At 35.7% G+C, this 20837-nt stretch overlaps 1 protein-coding gene and 1 pseudogene across 6 annotated transcripts; one reads left to right on the top strand and one right to left on the bottom strand.

The window, feature by feature from the left end:
* The first annotated feature begins 2608 nt into the window (after positions 1-2608).
* Positions 2609-4424, top strand: LOC142173224 (uncharacterized; annotated as a pseudogene).
* A 765-nt stretch (positions 4425-5189) lies between these two features.
* LOC142173222 (ATP-dependent helicase rhp16-like) lies at positions 5190-20368 on the bottom strand. Of its 6 annotated transcripts, none has more exons than XM_075237734.1 (15): positions 20178-20368; positions 18857-19841; positions 18184-18306; positions 18029-18102; positions 17769-17832; positions 17540-17686; positions 17367-17452; positions 16897-16957; positions 12587-12706; positions 6655-6885; positions 6429-6533; positions 6191-6343; positions 5846-5934; positions 5701-5778; positions 5190-5326 (listed from the first exon to the last, which is right to left on the bottom strand). In XM_075237734.1, exons 2-15 carry the CDS (start codon positions 19739-19741, stop codon positions 5245-5247), a joined length of 2298 nt encoding a protein of 765 aa, XP_075093835.1. In that variant the 5' UTR covers positions 19742-19841; positions 20178-20368; the 3' UTR covers positions 5190-5244. The 6 variants fall into 6 exon arrangements, with proteins under 6 accessions (XP_075093835.1, XP_075093829.1, XP_075093843.1 ...); XM_075237728.1 differs by having other exon boundaries at positions 18857-19827; XM_075237742.1 differs by having other exon boundaries at positions 5851-5934; positions 18857-19827.
* Between the last annotated feature and the right edge of the window lie 469 nt (positions 20369-20837).

The following is a 20837-nucleotide window of genomic DNA, read 5'->3' as shown; positions in this document are numbered from 1 at the left end:
TTACTGTTGTTTGTATTGTATTTTATTGTATTGTATTGTATTGTGTTGTTACTTAAATACAATGTTTGTTTGTTTTGATTGTTATTTAAATTTTATTGTATTGTATCGTTAAATCCGTCGTTACGTAACGATGAAAAGTGTCACTTTATGGAATGGCCGCTTTGGTGTGGTCGCGTCGTTACCTTCTTTTTTTTTTCTCATCATGCTCTTCCTTATTATTAAATAATCATATTTTATCCTTTACCCTAACTTTTATATAATAATTCTACGTTGTACCTTATTTTTTCTTTATAATATTGTAAGTTTATTATTCATATTATTGGTTCATGATATCATGAAACGACGACAAAAAAATACAATATATCCAAACATTGTATACATCAAAACGATACAGTATACTACAATACGATACGATACATTATGAAACAACACGGAACAACCGTCCAAACAAACTGGTGAGTAATGGTTCGTGGCTCACTAAGTGCTGGTCGCAGACTTATACAATTGTGACAAGAATAATAATCTAAATCCTCTTTCAGAAGTTTGGAAAGGGAAAATCATTACATAAACTTAATTTTTACTTGGGAACAAAATATCAAAATCTGAAAAATAAGGCATTTGTCTTTTGTTGTTAGAAATAATGAACGTACATGGACCGGATTGGTTCGGTTTTTATCAAAACCAAACCAAACCAACTATATTGGTTTGGATTGGTTCGGTTTTATCGGGTTTTTCGGAGTTTTATTTTGTTATATGAATATTATTTTAATCTTACCTTGTTAAATTTTTTATAAGTAAATATATGTTTAGTAAAAATTGAAAAAATTGACAAATATATGATCTATTAAAATATTCTTGTGGAAGAATTTTCTTAGTAACACATGATATTTATTTTTTAGTCGTCTGATAATAATTTTACGTTGATATACACTTTCAAGCTTAACCGAATTTAATAATTAAAAATAAAAATAAATATGAACCTATATAATGATATGTTCTATTTAATTTTAAATTATTGAAATATCATTTCAAATTCGAAAAAAGATATAATAATTTAATAGATCTTGATGTATGAATATGAAAGAACAAAGAGATTGACGTATTTCACTAATACTTGATAAGAAAGTGATCATACAACCCATTATTTAAAGTTAATAAATATAGAGCACTTCATATTTAACTAAATATTACATCCCATAAGAGAATCGCAAATGTTTTTAGACATTTTTTAAAGAAAATTCTGTAAAAACTCTTAAAGGTATATATAAAAATTATATATTTATATGTCGTTTTGGTTCAGATTTTTTAACTCAATACCAAACATATTCTGATTTTTTAATCGGCTTGGTTTGACTTTTCGGTTTGATGCGATTTTCAGGTTCGGTTTGTATACCCCTAAGAAATATTATTAATAACTTGTTCTAGAATCATGATTAATTTCATTAAAGGTATATGAATTTAATAGCTTGATATATTGACAAGGCATAATTAGTGATAAAATTAGAAAAAGAAAGTTGTCTTAATATTTACAACAATTATTAAGACGTTAAATTGCAGAGAAGTTGCAAAAATTGGTGCAGTGGAAGGTGAAGATGAAGAGGTAGGGGCGAACAAACATCGATCCAGTATTTTTGGTATAGAGATAGCAGCGACTTGGTTTTAAATTTTGATGAGTACGTGTTGGAATTAACAAAGCCAAATTGGTCAAAGACAAGATAGTATGGTTACGTAAATAATGTTGCATTGTGAAACTCAATGTAGTCTAATCTTTTGCCACCATCTTGCCTTCTTGAGCATGGATGGCAAAATAGTGGTTAACCACTCATATTATCTAATAGAAAATGAGTTAGGATAATAAATTTTTTAAAAATGGGTCAAATATGGATAAAAACCATATTATCTATTTTAGAAAATGGATGACCAACGGATGACCAATAGATAACTAATGAGTTTTAACTTTTATATTTCTAAAACCTCAAATTGAGGGTTCCTCAAGTTTGGGAGACTAAGGACCCATTTGGCCATAGATTTTGCCAAAACGTTTTTTGGCAAATACATATTTGTTCATAAATTTTATCCATATTTTGGCAAATTCACAAAACCCAAAACCCAAATCCCAAAACCAACTCAAGATTGACCCAAAATATTACTATTATATTTTTTAAAAATTGCCCCAAACTTTCGTATATTATAAAAGAGCCCACCATTTATTATTTTGTAACAATGTTGTTTCGTCTTCTTGGTCATCTGACAGTGTATTATGTAGTTCATTATAAAAATGATAATTTTGTACCAAATTTATTTATGTTTCAGGACTATGGTTTGTGATAATAATAATGAATGTTATTGATGAAGGTAATATTGGGTATTTGTGATAGTTTTTAGAACTTGTGGGTATAAGTCATGTTTCATGTTTTTTTTTTCAAAAAACTAAAGTGAAATATGTTTTGAAAACTGATGTCCAAACACATTTTCATCTCCAAACCAAATTTCACCCAAATTAAATTTTTCAAAACAAATTTGGGAATCTATGGCCAAATGCTAGCTAAGAATTCTCCCAAAAGTGATCATATTCATGAAGCCATGGATAATATGGTTACTTATATTATCCGCCGGTTAACCCATTTTTTATCCGTATTAAATATGAGTCGGGTCGGATAATTTATCCGTTTTTTATACACGTTTTTGACTCGTCCCATATCCAACCCGACCCGCCCGTTTGCCGCCCCCTATTCTTGAGTCACATTTGAATCACATTGCCATGTGACTAGCATTTTGAGTATGCACTTGCTCTATATATGACAAACCAACATTTTTTTTTAATGAAGATGTCTTGGTTTTAAGAGGATTTAAGGAAAAAATTTGAATATAACAAATAAGCACCCCAGGCAACCATGTAACTTTCTACGTGTCATATAACATTATTTTATTATATGTTATAGTGCAAAATACAAGTTGACTGGTTGATCGAAACTAATTGCATCTACTAACCAAAAAGTATATAGAATATGTATATCATATGTATATAATACACAAATATACAAAAAAAAATATTGGCTATTTTTTAGAGCAACAAAAGATATGTATTTCTCTATATTATATAACTTAAAAGGGGAACTCGAATCCTACACTCCTTAGGCCTTAGTGTTGCTATGCAAAGTCTTTTGTAAAAGGGAATTCGAATCCTACGCGGCTTGGGTTTAAGTTTTGCTATGCAAAGTTTGTATAAATAAATGCAAAGTAAGTTTGGACGTTGATTATGAGATTCTCTCCGTTTGTAGTTAAACCTCCAATTCACGACATGGATACACTGAAACAGGAAGCAGAAAAGCTACGAGAAATCCTAGCCCTAGACCTCCGTTGCCGGAAATATTTCAATAAGTTGGAGATCGAACAGAAACGCCAAAAAAGAGTTCGCGAAGAGGAAAAACGCGAAGCCGAAGCGAAAGCCCTACGTAAAAAGCAATTATTAGAACAGAAGAGGAATTCTACAGTTACTAAATCCGACATACAATGCCCGATGATCAAACCGGAATATTCATCATCTTCTTCATCAGCCTCCCTTCCGCGAGAAGAAGTAATTCGCCGCCAAAGGTTTCTAAAACAACCGGTGACTTTATTCGGAGAAATTGAAGAGGCGCGGCTTGATAGGTTGAATTCTGTGCTGAAAGCTGGATTGTTTGAAGTTGATGATAGTGATATGACTGAGGGGCAAACCAATGAGTTTTTGAGATCTATTCTTGAATTGAAGAAGCGACAATCAGGGATGACGTTGAGTGCAATTAAGAAGCGCAAGGCCACAACAGATCAGGATAAAGATGATGAAGAAGATTTGAAGAGGACGAAAACGAATTTTGAGGAATTGTGTGATGAGGATAAGATTTTGGTGTTCTTCAAAAAGTTATTGAATGAGTGGAATGAGGAGATTGATGAGAATACCAGGAGTCCTAATCAGGCTGATCAAAACCGGAGGGTAGCTACATTTATGGAATGTGCTAGGGACTTGAATCCGTTATTCAAGCTGTGCAGGAAAAAGTTACTTGCTGAGGACATAAGGCAAGCACTAATTGTGATGGTTGAATGCTGTAGGAAGAGGGAATATTCAGCTGCAATGGATCGATATATTGATATAGCAATTGGTAATGCACCTTGGCCTATTGGTGTTACTATGGTTGGTATTCATGAACGTTCAGCTCGTGAGAAGATTCACACGAGTAATGTTAGTGTTGCTCATATCATGAACAATGAGACAACTAGGAAGTATCTGCAGTCGGTTAAAAGACTGGTGACATTCTGCCAACGACGTTACCCAACAATGCCATCGAAAATCTGTGGAGTTCAATAGCCTTGCTAATGGCAGTGACCTGCACTCTCTGCGTGCACAAGAGGAAAGGCTTCCAATAATGCCTGCAACTTAATCGAGTATAGTATCAGCTGAAAATTGAAAAACACATGAAACTCACTCTTATTGTAATTATCTTAACGAATTGAATATAGCATTTCCACTCTCTAATCTATTTTAACAGTTACTTGAAAAGTTGCAGAAAACTGTCTAAACTGTTTTGTTGACAAGTAGCTATTTTATTACTCAAATATCATAAATTGTGAGTTGCACCAGGTGTCTTAAAATAGGCTTTACTCGACTTTGGCATCAACTACTTCAGCCTCAAATTGAGAGGAAAAACAAAGGACTCGATTCAGAATGACTACTCCAAATAAATCTCACATGATGAGCATGCAATTGAGCTAAACGGTGATCCTTTAGAAGTAAAAAAAACTATAAACATTTTGTGTTCTTCCATTATGCTAAAACGTCATAAAGGTAGGTAGGCACTTTCACCTACACTTTATGCACGAGTATGTGAATGTATGCCTTACCTGATACAACAGGATAAGCTTATCTGCACCAAATCCGCGAAAGAATTGGAAGGGGCCTGAAGTTGGAAACTATCACGTAAATAAAACAAACCAAAGACAAATAGGGATGCACATTTCCATGGCCTTGCCTTGAGTGTTGAATTCAGATGCTTCTTTTATCATGTTGGTTACGTTTAAATGGAAGTTTACTAGTGGAATCAATTAGAACAATTTACAATTGAAGGAGTTAATCACTGTGATTCAGAGCAACAGAAACTCACTTTGGACAGATCAAAAGCCATAGAACCACCAAGGGCAAATGTCATAACACTAGCTACAAAATTTTTGTAAGAAGCTAAAAAAAGTATATACTTGTCGATTTGTTTGCTAAACAAACTCGCACTCAAACAGGAACACCCAATCTTCTAATGATAGTTTTTCCCAGGCCTCGAAAGAACCACCGACCATCCTGCAATCAAATTTGAAAGTTCAGTATGTCAGAGGGAAAAACAAAATGGAAGGGGAAAATGGTTTTCTACAGAAAGGAAAGGGCGGAGGAAGGGAGGGTGGGAGCAAAGAAGGGAACAAGAAATCAAAATGTAACAAAAAGGTGGATGATTTACAACTTTCAAAGGAAAATCTTCGATGGCTTATCTCTGAGAGTTATTTGAATTATGAAACATTAAAAGTTTTATGAGCTCTTACCATAAGTAACTTTACCCAACTATCAGTTGTAACATCTAAAAGAAAATTACTTGATTACCATAACATCAACTCATCACCATTTTTATTGTCAGAAAACATATGCAACAATCTAAACGACTATAAGAAAAAGGCACTTGCCTTTGAAAATGTTTCTTCTTCTCTTGTGACTGTAAGATCCTCTCGTCAATTGTATCCTCGATAACAAATCTCACAATCCTAGTAATGAGAAGACAAAAATAAGACACATTCAAGGGCAAAAAAATACAAGAAATGCAAAACACACCTGACCGGTTTATGTTGCCCTATTCGATGAGCTCTATCTTGGGCTTGCTGCTCTATAGCAGGATTCAAGCAGGAATCCATCAAGAAAACCTAGCATAGGTCAATAGACGAGCCACATATCTTGACATGTATCATGCACTTATTCAATAGATAATTACAAGTCATAATTCTATCCTGAGCTGGTTCTTTAAGTGCAGAGAGAAGTGAAGTTGAAATATATCAAATGAACAAAATAACAGGAGATCTGAAGAGCAACAGGAATGCAACACTAGATATGCACAAGCCTTTGGCATCTGAAATGGTTATCAGAGTCTGCATTCACAGAGAAAGAAAGTAGATCCCTTACATGTGATGCAACTGTAAGATTGAGGGCAACACCTCCAGCTTTAAAGCTCATAAGAAATATCCTGCAATCTGGATCCTCAATAAATCTGGTAATTGCAGCATCTCTTGCAGCAATAGACATGGATCCAACTAACTGAACACATTTGATGCCTGACTGCATGCCGTATATACACAAGACAAGCTTATTTTGTTACAGATTGAAAAAAAAGGAGCTAGAGAAAAGTATCTTTATATCTTACTTTCTGAAGAGAATACTGTATTAGATCCAAAAACGATGCGAACTGGCTGAAAACTATTCCTTTTGCAGAACCATCTCTTTCAACCATGAACCTAATTTCTTCCCTCTACATTCAACAAAAAGTAGAAATGAGCATCAAGCATGTAATTAGCAGACCCCCTCACTTTAAACTCATAATGGAGTCCCATACTATCAAAATAGAGGTACTGTAGAAGGTAATTGCATACCAAAGCTTCTATTTTAGTGCTTGTCCGGAAATCATCAAGCTGTATTTTGTTCACTATACTTGAGGATCTAAACCCTTTGACAGTTGGTTTAGAATTCGAATCTCCCTTACCATTATATGTACTGGAGTCATCAGTTAGGGGTTTAGAACACGAAGGGCATGACACTTCTCCCATACTTCCAGTTTTGTCTAAAAAACACGTCTTGCAAAACACATGCCCACAAGAAGTAACCTGCAACAATCAAAAGAGGTGCACAGTTCAAAGAAGACTGTCTAATGAATAAGGACAATGTAGCACGCCACCACAAGAATTTATAGAAGCATTTTTAGATGTTCAAAGGATACTAAAAGTGTTGAATTTGACAAGATTAATGTGAACTAGTGTGAACATTTGAAGCCTCCTTTTAGAAAGAAATTGGTAGATGCATTTTTCATGCATTTACATTGCATGTTCACACTTAATATGATGTCATGCATGACATTATTAAGGCAATTTTACTTCTATAAATAGCAAGGGTTTTGTTCATTTGAAATCATCTGTCACTTGCCTTCTTATCTCTAAGGCATTTGAATCTTCTTTTTCTCTTGTAGTATTTCACTTGTATTTTTGGAGTGAAATAAATTTGAGTTGATTGTGTCTGAGGACTAGGCAAAAATTAAATTTTGCCGAACCTCGTTAATATCTGGTATTCATTTTATTATTGTCTCACTTACTATTTATTAGCTACCTTTAAATATAGTAGTTGTGATTTAATCACTCTCTATATATTCGGTTTCCGCAACAATTAGTATCAGAGCCAAGGTTCTATCTTAGTATGTTCTGTAGTTGCAACATAGTTTGAACCTCCACATCAGAAAAGAATTACTTTGGTGTTCAGTAATGTCAGCAAATAAATAGTATCTGTAGCAAAATGGGAGATAATAAAAATAAAGAGTCCACATCGGGTGTCAGTAATACGTCGTTGGCATCTTCGCTTATGACAAGAATTATGTCAGATATGAAATTTGCAGTTGAAATTTTTGATGGGTCAAGACATTTCGGGATGTGGCAAGCTGAGGTTCTCGATGTCCTTTTTCAACAAGGGCTAGATATTGCCATAGAAGAAAAGAAACCAGACAATATCGGAGAAGGAGATTGGAAGATTATCAACCGCGTTGCTTGTGGTACCATTCGATCTTACCTCGCAAGAGAACAGAAGTATCCATACACAAAAGAAACTTCTGCAAGTAAATTGTGAAATGCGCTGGAGGATAAATTCTTGAAGAAAAACAGTCAAAATAAACTTTACATGAAAAAAAGATTGTTACGCTTCACATATGTTCCTGGTACTACAATGAATGATCATATCACCAGCAGAATATGGACGTGACTTTTAGTGATGGAGATATGGCCTTAATGTTATTAAGTTCACTTCCCGATGAGTACGAGCACCTCGAAACAACTCTACTTCATGGGAATGATGATGTATCTCTCAAATAAGTTTGTTCTGCATTATGCAGCTATGAACAAAGAAAGAGAGAAAAACAAAAAAGTGGAGAAGGAGAAGCACTGGTTGTGAGAGGTCGTTCTCAAAATCATATGAGAACGAAGAAAGGAAGATCCAAGTCAAGATCCATACCTAGCAAAGATGAATGCGCCTTTTGCCGAGAAAAAGGGCACTGGAAGAAAGATTGTCTAAAGTTGAAAAACAAGGCCAAACCTAACAATGGGAAGGTTGTCATGGATTCAAATATAGCTGATTGTGACGATTCTGATTTCTCACTAGTTACAACTGATCCATTCAAACTATCTGACATATGGCTAATGGATTCAGCTTGTAGCTATCATATGTGTCCCAACAGGGACTGGGTCATTGATTTTCAAGAAGGGGAATGTGAAGTTATTCACACTGCGAATAACAATCCTCTTACCGCATATGGTATTGGTTCAATCCGATTAAGGAACCATGATGGATTGATCAGAACATTAACAGATGTTCGATACGTATTGGAATTGAAGAAAAATCTCATTTCTGTAGGAGCCCTAGAGTCAAAGGGGCTCAAAGTCGTTGCAGAAAATGAGATAATTTGAATATGCTCCGGTGCACTAGTGGTAATGAAGGGAATTCGGCGAAATAATAACATGTACCACTATCACGGTAGTACAGTTATTGGGAAAACAACAGTGACATCTAGTGATGACAAGGAGGCAGAAGCAACCAAGCTATGGCACATGCGTTTGGGACATGCTAGAGGAAAATCCTTGAAGATTTTATTAGATCAAGGATTGTTAAAAGGAATAAAGACTTGCAATTTGGAGTTTTGTGAGCATTGTGTCAAGGGGAAAAAGACAAGGGTTAAATTTGGAACAGGAATCCATAATACTAAAGGTATTTTGGATTATGTTCACTCTGATGTTTGGAGTGCTTCCAAAACACCTTCATTAGGTGGGAAACACTATTTTGTAACCTTTATTGATGACTTTTTCCGGAGAGTGTGGGTGTATACTATGAAAACCAAAGATGAGGTGCTGGGAAATTTTTTCAAATGGAAGGCGATGATAGAGACTCAAACAGGCAGAAAGATAAAGTGTCTCCGAACAGATAACGGTAGAGAATACAAAAATGATCTTTACAATAAGATTTGTGAAGATGATGGCATTTTGAGACATTTCACCGTCAGAAATACACCACAACAGAATGGAGTGACAGAACGCATGAACCGGACTTTGCTGGAGAAGGTTCGGTGTATATTGTCCAATGCTGGCTTGGGCAAAGAATTTTGGGCTGAGGCAATAACATATGCATGCCACCTCATTAATCGCCTACCATCTGCCGCTATTGGTGGCAAGACACCATTTGAAAAATGGTATGGAAAACCTGCTGAAGATTATAATTTTTACATGTGTTTGGCTCAATTGCATACTATCATGTGAAAAAGTCAAAATTGGATCCGAGAGCAAAGAAAGCTATATTTATGAGGATTACTTCTGGAGTCAAAGGATACCGATTATGGTGTCTAGAGACAAGAAAAATTATATTCAGAAGAGATGTTACCTTTGATAAATCTACCATAACAGATAAAGTGACAGTTGAAGATGTCAAACAAACTGATGGTACTTCAAAGCAGGTGGAGTTTGAGGGAAAATTAATTTTTCCAACACAGGGAGAAAACGAGGAAACAATAGAAGATTTTTCCCTAGAAGAAGAGTCAGTGGAAAGGGAGATTCCAACTCAGGAACCCCAACAGCAACTTGAATCAATAGCAACCAGCAAGCCAAAAAGAACAATAAAGAAACATGTTAGTCTCATAGAGACGGTGGCTTGTGCAGCCTCAATTGTAGCTGATGGTGTTTCTACCACTTATAAAGATGCAATCCAAAGTTCAGAAGAAGATAAGTGAAGGATTTCCATGAATGAAGAAATACAGTCCCTTCATCAGAATCGCACATGAAAATTGGTCAATCTCCCGAAGGGCAAGAAAGCAATTGGGTGCAAATGGGTATTTGCAAAGAAAGAAGGATTTCCTAACCAAGAAGATGTTCGCTACAAAGCAAGATTGGTGGCCAAAGGGTACACTCAAAAGGAGGGAATTGATTACAATGAGGTGTTTTCTCCAGTTGTGAAACACTCCTCCATTAGAGTTTTGTTGGCTTTAGTAGCACAATTGAATTTGGAACTAGTTCAGTTAGATGTAAAAACTGCATTTTTACATGGAGACTTGGAAGAGGAAATCTATATGACTCAGCCAGAAGGATTCAAAGTTGCTGAAAAGGAAAATATGGTGTGCAAACTTGAAAAATCGTTGTACGGATTGAAACAATCTTCTAGACAATGGTACAAACGATTTGACAAGTTCATGTTGCGGCAGAAGTACAGAAGAAGCAAATACGATCATTGTGTGTATTTGCGCAAGCTTGAAGACGGATATTTCATATATCTTCTCCTATACGTTGATGATATGTTGATAGCTTCCAAAAATCAAGAAGAAATTGAGAAGTTGAAGATTCAACTAAGAAAGGAGTTTGAGATGAAGGATTTGGGTAAGGCGAAGAAAATTCTTGACAATGGAGATAAAAAAAGATAGACATTCAGAAAAACTCTATCTATATCAGAAAGAATACTTGAAGAGAGTAATAGATCGATTTGGCATGAATGAGAACACAAAGTCGGTTAGCACTGCTCTTGCTCCTCACTTTAAGCTTAGTGCTTCTATATCGCCGAAGAATGAAGCTGAACGAGAGTATATGTCAAGAGTGCCATATGCGAATGCCGTTGGTAGCTTGATGTATGCAATGGTTTGCATAAGACCTGATATTTCAAATGTTATCGGAGTTGTAAGCAGGTATATGCATGATCCAGGAAAGGAGCATTGGCAAGCTGTGAAATGGATTCTACGGTATATTTGTAATACTATAGATGTTGGATTGATTTTTGAGCAGGAAGATAGTCAGTATCTGGTTGGATATTGTGACTAGGATTATGCGGGTGATTTGGACAAGAGTAGATCAACTATTGGTTATGTTTTCACTTTTGCAAATGCACCAGTTAGTTGGAAGTCTACTTTGTAGTCAACGGTTGCTTTGTCTACTACTGAGGCAGAGTACATGGCAATTACGGAGGCTGTAATGGAGGCAATTTGGCTTCAAGGGTTGCTTAGAGATCTTGATATTGGCCAAGAAAGCATCACACTATTTTGTGATAGTCAGAGTGCTATCCAATTAGCAAAGAACGAAGTTTATCATGCAAGGACGAAGCATATTGATGTTCGATATCACTTTGTACGAGATATTATAGAAGAAGGTGGAGTCATGGTGCAGAAAATTCGGACTACGGACAACCCTGCCGATATGCTAACAAAAGTAGTCACTGCGATCAAGTTTCAACATTGTTTGAACTTGATCAACATTGTTGAACTTTGAAGATTGAAGTTGAAGACACAATCAAAATTTATCAGTAAGAGAAAATTGCAAAAGTAGACTCTTGCCAAGGTGGAGATTTGTTGAATTTGATAAGATTAATGTGAACTAGTGTGAACATTTGAAGCCTCCTTTAAGGAAGAAATTGGTAGATGCAATTTTCATGCATTTACATTGCATGTTCACACTTAATATGATGTCATGCATGACATTATTAAGGCAATTTCCCTTTTATAAATAGCAAGGGTTTTGTTCATTTGAAATCATCTCTCACTTGCCTTCTTATCTCTAAGGCATTTGAATCTTCTTTCTCTCTTGTAGTATTTCACTTGTATTTTTGGAGTGAAATAAATTTGAGTTGATCGTGTCCGAGGACTAGGCAAAAATCAAATTTTGCCGAACCTCATTAATTTCTGGTGTTCATTTTATTATTGTCCCATTTACTATTTTTTAGCTACCTTTAAATATAGTAGTTGTGATTTAATCACTCTCTATATATTCGGCTTCCGCAACAAAAAGTACTTCTGATATAATATCAGTGTCTATGGTACAATGCTGGAAAGAGAGTTCCTCAAATGCTCATCTTCATGAGGACTCCCGAAAAAAAAGGCCAAACTGGGGAGCTTTCATAAAAGGGATTGCATATCATCACCATTTTTCTCAAAAAGAACTAGAAAACATTTGATCTGAACGTTGGTTTAAAGAAAAAGTATTTTATATAATTAGTTCAACACAAGTAAATGGCATTTAAAGAGTGTACATACAATATTCAGGAATCGGGCTGACAAGGAGCAATTGAAAGGTGCTTGAATGGCCAACAAAAGATAATATAGTAATGCCAAAAGGAGAAAGCTATCCACCATAAAAGTAACTCGCAATGCAACTAAGGCTCCACCAAATTAAACTTCAGCAAAATTTGACGTTTTCTGGATGTGCTTGTTCTTTATTTCTTTGTTTTTTATTCCCTCTTTTTCTTATTTTTTGGTTTGGGGATGGTGGAGGCAAGAGGAGGAGGGGTAGAGGTGCACAAACTCACTACTGGACTTTCTACTTCATCGTGACATAAGCAACATGATTGCTCAACACTGCCAGCATCTGTATTCCAACTAGCATAATATGTGTCAGAGTATTCCACAAGGTAAGGATGATCAACTGCCTGCCAATTAAAGAAAGACGTTAGCCAGACATTTGCCACAACCAAATTTGCCTGAAGACCCGTAATAAGACAAATACACATATATTGTGAAAAGTCAAATTGCGTGTTTTAGCTGTTTAAACTGTTACTTTCTCATGAGCATATCATTCGAGAGGCAAGTACAGAAGAAGCAAAAGAAAAAAGGGCTCATGTATAAGGGAGGTAATAGTACATAATACCTGGGCCAAGCATAATAGAAGGGAAAGAAACTAAAAGCAGCCGCTTCAAATTTAAGTTCACAAAAGAAAAGAATAAAGGACTATCACAAAAGATTTAGCTTTGACATAAGATAATTTAAGCAAGTAAATATGTTTAATAACCTTCACCAGTCGTGTGATAAGCTGGATGGTACAATGTACATCAAATAAGTCTTCCATAGTCCAATCTTTACACAGTCCAGTGCCAGATTAATTCCTGAGGTTACATAAATCCCTTGACCAAATTGTATTAACTGTCCATTATTATTGTCCAAATATGCATCCACTCATAAAATTTACCAATCCAAGACTTCATTAAACTAAAACAATGTAATATGTAGTGATGAAATTATAACGAGACAATGTTTATATAATAATTACAGCAGAAAATGGAATAAGAAACAGAAGATGAAATTATAAAAGAAGCTGCAGAACAATCATATACACGCACACATAAGAAATCAATGAAGTTCACTCAAAGGTAATGGATTCAAGCAACTTGAAGGCAAACTTCCTTGAATAACAATGTTAGGATCGAAACCCGGATAGTGCGAAATTTAGCCAAACGACGGTATAATGACAATAACAAATACAATGGAAGTTGATAACAACAGCAATTAAAGCATATAAAGAAGACACAAATTTAACGTGATTCGGTCAAAGTGACCTACGTCCACAAGCGGAGAGGAGCAATTTTACTATACCAATAAGAGTACAAAATTAGAGTAAATACTCTAATTAATCCCAAATACCCTAAGAGAATAACCTCACAAGATCACTCCAAAGAAAGGGTTCACACAAGTGCTTCCCAACGCTAACTCTCGTACAAAACACTCTTAATAAAGAAGGAAAGGAAAAAACAAGAAATGAAGACTCAAGTCTTGTTGGTGTGTCTAAAATGAACTAACGGCCTTCCCTTTTATAGGCAAAAATGTCTTAGTGTCTTAGGTGTAAAAGAAGAGATACAACTTGTGCAAATGATGTTCACCACACAATGCAATATTTTGGGGTCCCAAAGAATATTGCCAACAAAGTCTATACTTTGCAAATATGCTTATACTTATGTGAGATGGACTCCATTAGCTAAAATATTGGTCATATTACAAATCTCCACCTTGGCCTATTTTTGGATGATATAGTAAGTTTGCTCCACCTTCTCCGCAAAAGCCCAAATGGGCATATGTCAAAATTTAATGCCATCAAAATCAGACAAGTTGCCTGATACCGAAACTGTAGTAGGTCCTATAATAGTGGAGCCCAATAAAGTATACAACGAACCAGATCTGTGTGCTTTCATGATCACAAGAGCACCATGAGAAACTTTCAGAACTCCACCTTCACGTGCGTACTTGCACCCAAGAGATTCTAGAGTGCCCAAAGAGATGGGATTTTTCTTCAAGTCAGGAACATGTCTAACATTGGTGAGAATTCTCACTACACCATCGTGCATTTTGATTCGGACTGTACCTTTTTCAAAAACTTTGCAGGCAGCATTGTTGCCCATCAAGACAACTCCACCTACAATAGATTCATATGTGGTAAATAAATCCCGATTGGGACACATATGATAAGAACAACCTGAATCTAAAATCCACTCATTGTTAGAGTTGAAACTATTATTAGTTGCTAAAAAAACAGTTTCCTTAGTCTCATCAGCAGCTACACTTGCTTCGGCAGTGTCAGTATTTTTGTGCTCATTTTTCCTTTTCTTATGCTTTTCTTTATTTTTTAGCTTATAGCATTCGTAGATAATGTGACGTTTCTTATGACTATAGCGACACTCTAAATTATTGTATCTGGATATGGAGTCGAATTTGCTGCTAACAAACAAGTCAACTTCCGCTTGAGTTCCACTAACTTCCCCAGTAATATCACTATCTATCTATTCTTTTGATTTTAAGATAGATTTAATATCCTTATAAGAGATATTATCTTTTGCATAAAACATAGTATCTCTCGTATGCTTAAAGGATGAGGGTAGAGAACAAAGCAGTAACACGGCTTGATCCTCATCTTTAATTTCAGCATCTATATTACTCAAATCCATAAGAATGGAATCAAAGGTGTCAAGATGAGAGAGAATAAATGTACCTTTACCCATACGAATTGTATAAAGCCTCTGCTTCAAGTAAAAATCTATTTTCCACCGTCCTCTTCATATATAAGGTTTTTAATTTTTTCCACATACCTTTGGCTGTGGTTTCTATAGAAACTTCACGTAAAACCTCATTCGAGAGATTTAAGATGATACCTGATTTTGCCTTTTTTATCTATGATGACAAACTCCTCGTCCGTCATTTTATCTGGCTTCTTCTCCTTTCCTTGCAACGCCAAGTCTAAGCCATCCTCAATTAGGATAGCTTCCATCTTTAATTGCCACATTCCGAAGTTTGCACTTCGGTCAAATTTCTCAACATAGGTCTTTGTTAGAGTCATTTTGGCTACTGAAACAAACCCGGTTAGATCTGGCTCTGATACCAATTTGTTAGGATCAGAAACCCGGGTAGTGCGAAATTTAGCCAAACAACGGTATAATGACAATAACAAATACAATGGAAGTTGATAACAACGGCAATTAAAGCATATAAAGAAGACACAAATTTAACGTGGTTCGGTCAAAGTGGCCTACGTCCACAAGCGGAGAGGAGCAATTTCACTATACCAATAAGAGTACAAAAGAGAGTACAAAATTAGAGTAAATACTCTAATTAATCCCAAATATCCTAAGAAAATAACCTCACAAGATCACTCCAAAGAAAGGGTCCACACAAGTGCTTCCCAACACTAACTCTCATACAAAACACTCTTAATAAAGGAGAAAAGGAAGAAACAAGAAATGAAGACTCAAGTCTTGTTGGTGTGTCTAAAATGAACTAATGGCCTTCCGTTTTATAGGCAAAAATGTCTTGGCCTCTTAGGTGTAAAAGAAGAGATGCAACTTGTGCAAATGGTGTCCACCACACAATGCAATTTTGAGGTCCCAAAGAATATTGCCAACAAAGTGTACACTTTGCAAATATGCTTATACTTATGTGAGATGGACTCCATTAGCCAAAATATTGGTCGTATTACAAACAAGAATACACATGAACATGTTGAAAGCAATAAAAAGTTAAGCAAGGATATTATAGATCAGACTAGGATATAAAACAAAATCAAACAATTGATAGCTTGATCCCTTGTAATCACTATCTAACAGTCAAACCCAATTAAGAAGAAAGAAAGGTCAAATCAAATACATGAAGCAATTAGTCCACAACAAGCAACAAGACTTGAGACAAACTAATTAACTATCAAAGGCAAGAAGAGAAAATTGGAAAGATATTGTAGACACAAAGGTCTGGGGAGGATCATGTTGACCAAATCATGAGGGATGGGAGGGTAATACATAGGAGTAGGGACAAGTCAAGAAAAAGAAAGTCGGAGGACGGCAATCTGTGATGGGAGGAAGTTGATGGAAAGAAGAAAGATGAAAAGAAGTTGAAAGAAAAAGAATGAGAAAATGAACGGTTTTCTCTTATCAATTCATATCCAAGGAGCAAAATACCATTCACTCTAATCTGGAGGGATTGTATAATCTCCCCCTCTATGAGTATTTCTATCCAGTGATTCTGGATGACTTATCCTAATCTGGCCTTGATCTCTGATGCTGATCATTTGTATAATAATTCTATCAGGTCCAGTTTGAAAGCTTATTCCACTTATCAAATGACCTTGCATGACGAAGGATAAAACATGCTTCTACTATTTGCACTAAACACCATGAATCCAATAAAAAATGGATAAAGTTGATTTAGAAAGTTTTAGTACTGAAAACACCTCGCAAAAAAATGAATCAAGAAAGAGAGTGAAATCAGAAATAAACAAGTAGATGAATGCAAGAACCCATTACAATTATCAAGAACGTTTAAGGTTCCACGCATGTCAAGCATTTATACAACACAGTCTTGGTACCTGCTGTAGGCGTGTGAACATAGCAAGCAAGTTATTTCTTTGAGTTCCAGCCCGATCATATCTGCACAAAAGACAACACGAGAAAAAATACAGTTAGAAATAACAATATCCTCGTTGTACTTTTTGTAGGCAAGGTAATGACACAAATGATTGAGAATTTTACGGGAAGAAAAAGATATGTAAGATCTTAAGTATTTAGTATACCAGGATACTAATCCAATATGTTCCAGAACTACTTAAGAACAAATAATTGTAGGAAGAACATTCCATGCAAGTAATCTATGCATAAGACAAGAAAACGGAATATGCAACCAAAAAAAGGAAAAAATGAGCCAGCCCCATGAAATAAATTCTATGGAAACACTACTTCAGTGTAAGCAGCAAATTTGTGGAGCAAGAAACAAGCTAAGTGAACTTGCAAGCAAAAAGAGCTCGAGTTTGAGAATAAAAATATCAGAGAAATAGCATACCTATCCATCTTTGACATGGCTTCTTCGCACAGTGATATGTAGTAGTCTTTTTCATTGTCATCCAAAGAATCTTTTCGCAGAGTAATCTGAACCCAAAAATAAGTAACAAGCTCCACCCATGAGAAGATTATATCAAATTGAACCACACGGCATTAGTGTAAGACAGAACTTACAATCTTCGGGGGAAGTGCAAGCTCAGCAGCTCTCTCCTTTTTGGTACGTTTTAGCAATAGGTTTTTCAGAATTTTGTGCTTCAACAAAACCATCGCATCTCTACCAGCCCCATTGTATTTAATCTTTCTTAAAGGTCTTGCGATACACTAGAAAGAGAAGATGTTTCAACTTTACCATGTCAGCATTAACATGAAGCGTCAAAAGTATGTATATTAATTATTAACTTACTTTCTTCCACCAGAGAAAGTGGCGTGCACGGTTGTGGTGGCACTGTGGGCACTCAGTTGAGAAGCTGTAGTACATATAACATTTATCAAAGAACAGATTATAAAAAGTGATTTCAGACAGTTGTTGGACCATTTTCAATAACATTGGTTGAGAAGCAAAGAATAACATATATAAAGTAAAATAGAGTTTAGCCCTTGCATTTTTCACCCTCAAGGATAGGAATAAAGATTGTAAAGAAAAAAGAGAAACTTATTGTCTACCTATAATCAAGTCCTCTGCAATCACAATCTTTGCAAAAGTAATAAGCATAAGGAATAACTTGTAAGAAACGGACCTGTGCAAAAGTAAAGAATTTAATCAACCTCACAACAATAGAAAGTTCTGGAAAAAGTTAAACCTGCAGATGTTAACTTACAAATGAGTACAGTTCTCCCATATGGTTCTGCAGGGATATACCAGTTAAGGCCCACTTGTAAGAAGATTCCAACGCAAAAGCAGCTCTTGCCGTGTTGCAGCGTGCATCTTTTACATAATGAGCCTATGCCACAGAAGTGCAATCAGGTAAAAATGTTGCAGACAAAATGATTTTGTATCACAAAAAATTTAGGAATTCTACTCTCAGCGACTAGTTCTAATGACTAGAGCAGGCAGAAACTACAAATCACATGCAGTGTCGTTCAACATAGGAACCCAAACTACAATTGCAGATAAAATTTCACTTGATGAACAGTTAAGCAAAGCAATTAATTAACTTTGGGACAAAGATAAATTTCATGTTCTTATATTCGGCTAGAGTTTAATACCTAAAGTATCATAGAGGTATATAGGTACACTCACCTACATTATTCAATAGTTAACTGCACATGTTTCATCATAACCACAGTAAGACTCTTCACATTTCGCATTCTAAGCACGTCTGGTTCTTACATGAAGAGGTTGCAGACGACCAAATGAACACCATATACAGGAAAACCAACTACATTATTCTCAAACCTCAGCTACTACAGACAAATAAGAGCTATGAGAGAATGCCAATTGAATAAAGCAACATATATATGAATGCAGGAGTATGTGAATGTATGACTTGCCTCATCCAGAATAATGCGATCCCACTTCACTGAATGTAACACGGACTTCCTCCTGGACACGTCTTCATCAGAACTGGCTGAATTATCAATAGAACCATTGTTGCTCCATTTTCCTGTCATGGTACTATGCCTCATGCCCTTTCTGCGACCTCTTTTCCGTATATCAGTCTCTGGGTCACTGTCAGTCTTTCCTTTGCCTCCTTTAAGAACTGTTTTCTGGTCCAACATTTCTACCAGAGGTTTTAAGTTCTTACTCTGCTGTTTTGACGGGATCGTATACTTGCTATAGTCATCCTCAATGGTGGAGTAGGTAGTAATGACAAAATCATATTCCGCCAATTTGTGCATATGTTTCTCCCTGTCAGTGCCATGATAAACAAGAATTTTGTTGCTTCCTTTAGTGGTGCAATGATCAATCTCACTAAACCATTGCATCACACCAACCACAGGACACACAACAAGAGTTCCTTTGACTGCTGGGAATTTCTGGGAAGTACCGGGTGAAGATGACAATATACTGGAATCACTAGTTGTTTTCTGTAATTGGCGTTTAGCAAGCACAAGTGCTATGGCTTGAACAGTCTTCCCCATTCCCATCTCATCAGCAAGAATACCTCCTCTTGTTGCAGATTCTTCTTGCTTTAATGACCAAGCCAACCACTCCCTCTGGTACCTCAGCAGTGGCAAGGTCAAATTGGATGGTGGCTCGGCAGTTTCAGACACCAACACATTCTGATTATCCAAGTCTAAATCATCTGAATAATTTTCAAGAAGGCACATACTGTTTTCTTCTTCCCATGTCTCCCACATCAAAGCTGGTCTTTTCTTTTTTTTCCTCTCACGTTCCTTTTTCCTAACTTGTAACCTTACCAACAACCGATTCATCGCATACTTCACATAACGATGGCCATTTCCATTCCTTTGATCTTCTGGCAGCGAAAAGAATGGATTTTCAGATACATTGACAATTCCTAATTTAAAAAAACTGCATAATTAAAAGTCATAAGGAACTTGACACCAATAAATTTAAAATAAGATAAAAGGATAAGAGTCCATTAAAAGATGCATTGCGTGCTCACTAGGGCTTGCATGCCTATTGCTGGCATTGTATGAAGGCGTAGCATGTTGAACATACTTTCCATTTTGGGGCATTTCAGAATACTCAAGGTATTTCAATTTAAATGTCATTCTTTCAATTATTTTGGACATTTCAGTATGTTGAACATCATCCAATTTCACATAATTTTTCAAGAATTCAAGAAATGGGTTGCTTTGGAAGAAAACTTAAAAGAAAAGAACAAGAAGAATGAAGAAAATGAACCTGGAATTGAAGGATCCATTATATTCCTCGGGAAAGCAGAGAGAAATCAGAGCTTTGCAGAGAGCTAGTTGGGGAATTGTTGATCGTTTGTTATCACAGAGTGGTGAGAGAGCTAGTTGAAATGGAACTGGGACGTTGGGCGGGAAGGACTATTATATCGAGACAATTTGATTCATGCGTTTTCTAGCAAAATCATCCACCTTTTTTAAAGTTGCACGAATCTTTTCGGTGAAATTATATACACCCTCAAAATTTTACTTTAAGGGTGTGTTTGGTATAACCGAAAATATTTTCCAAGAAAATATTTTATTGGAAAACAAGTAGTAATCTTATTTATTTTCCGGTGTTTGATACGCAAATTAAGGAAAATAACTTTTCAAGAGTATTCATAAATAATTTAGATACAATAAACATAAAGCCATAAACTTTCGAACCAACAACCTTCCGAACTCACAAATTTCATAAACTTCTGAAGCGCTAAACTTTCGAAACCGCAAAATTTCGAACTCGTAAGCTTTATAATTTCTAAACCCGTAAACTTCCAAACGCATAAACCTCTGAACTCATAACTTTGGAACTTGTAAAATTTCGAACTTGTAAACTGAAAGATGAAAAACCTAATTTTGGATAGATTGAGGTCATTGGAGGCCGTTTGATTAC

The sequence above is a fragment of the Nicotiana tabacum genome, chromosome 2, assembly GCF_000715075.1.
Source record: "Nicotiana tabacum cultivar K326 chromosome 2, ASM71507v2, whole genome shotgun sequence".
NCBI lineage: Eukaryota > Viridiplantae > Streptophyta > Magnoliopsida > Solanales > Solanaceae > Nicotiana > Nicotiana tabacum.
Note: the sequence above shows the minus strand (reverse complement) of the source record. Positions and strands in the feature narration are given on the sequence as shown.

What these genes read in the sequence shown, in the direction of transcription:
- LOC142173222 (XM_075237728.1), bottom strand. An exon ending in TTGCACTTCCCCCGAAGATT is followed by an intron (nt 17,453 to 17,539) that starts GTAAGTTCTGTC and finishes TTTTGGGTTCAG; the next exon opens with ATTACTCTGCGAAAAGATTC. An exon ending in GCCATGTCAAAGATGGATAG is followed by an intron (nt 16,958 to 17,366) that starts GTATGCTATTTC and finishes TCTTTTGTGCAG; the next exon opens with ATATGATCGGGCTGGAACTC.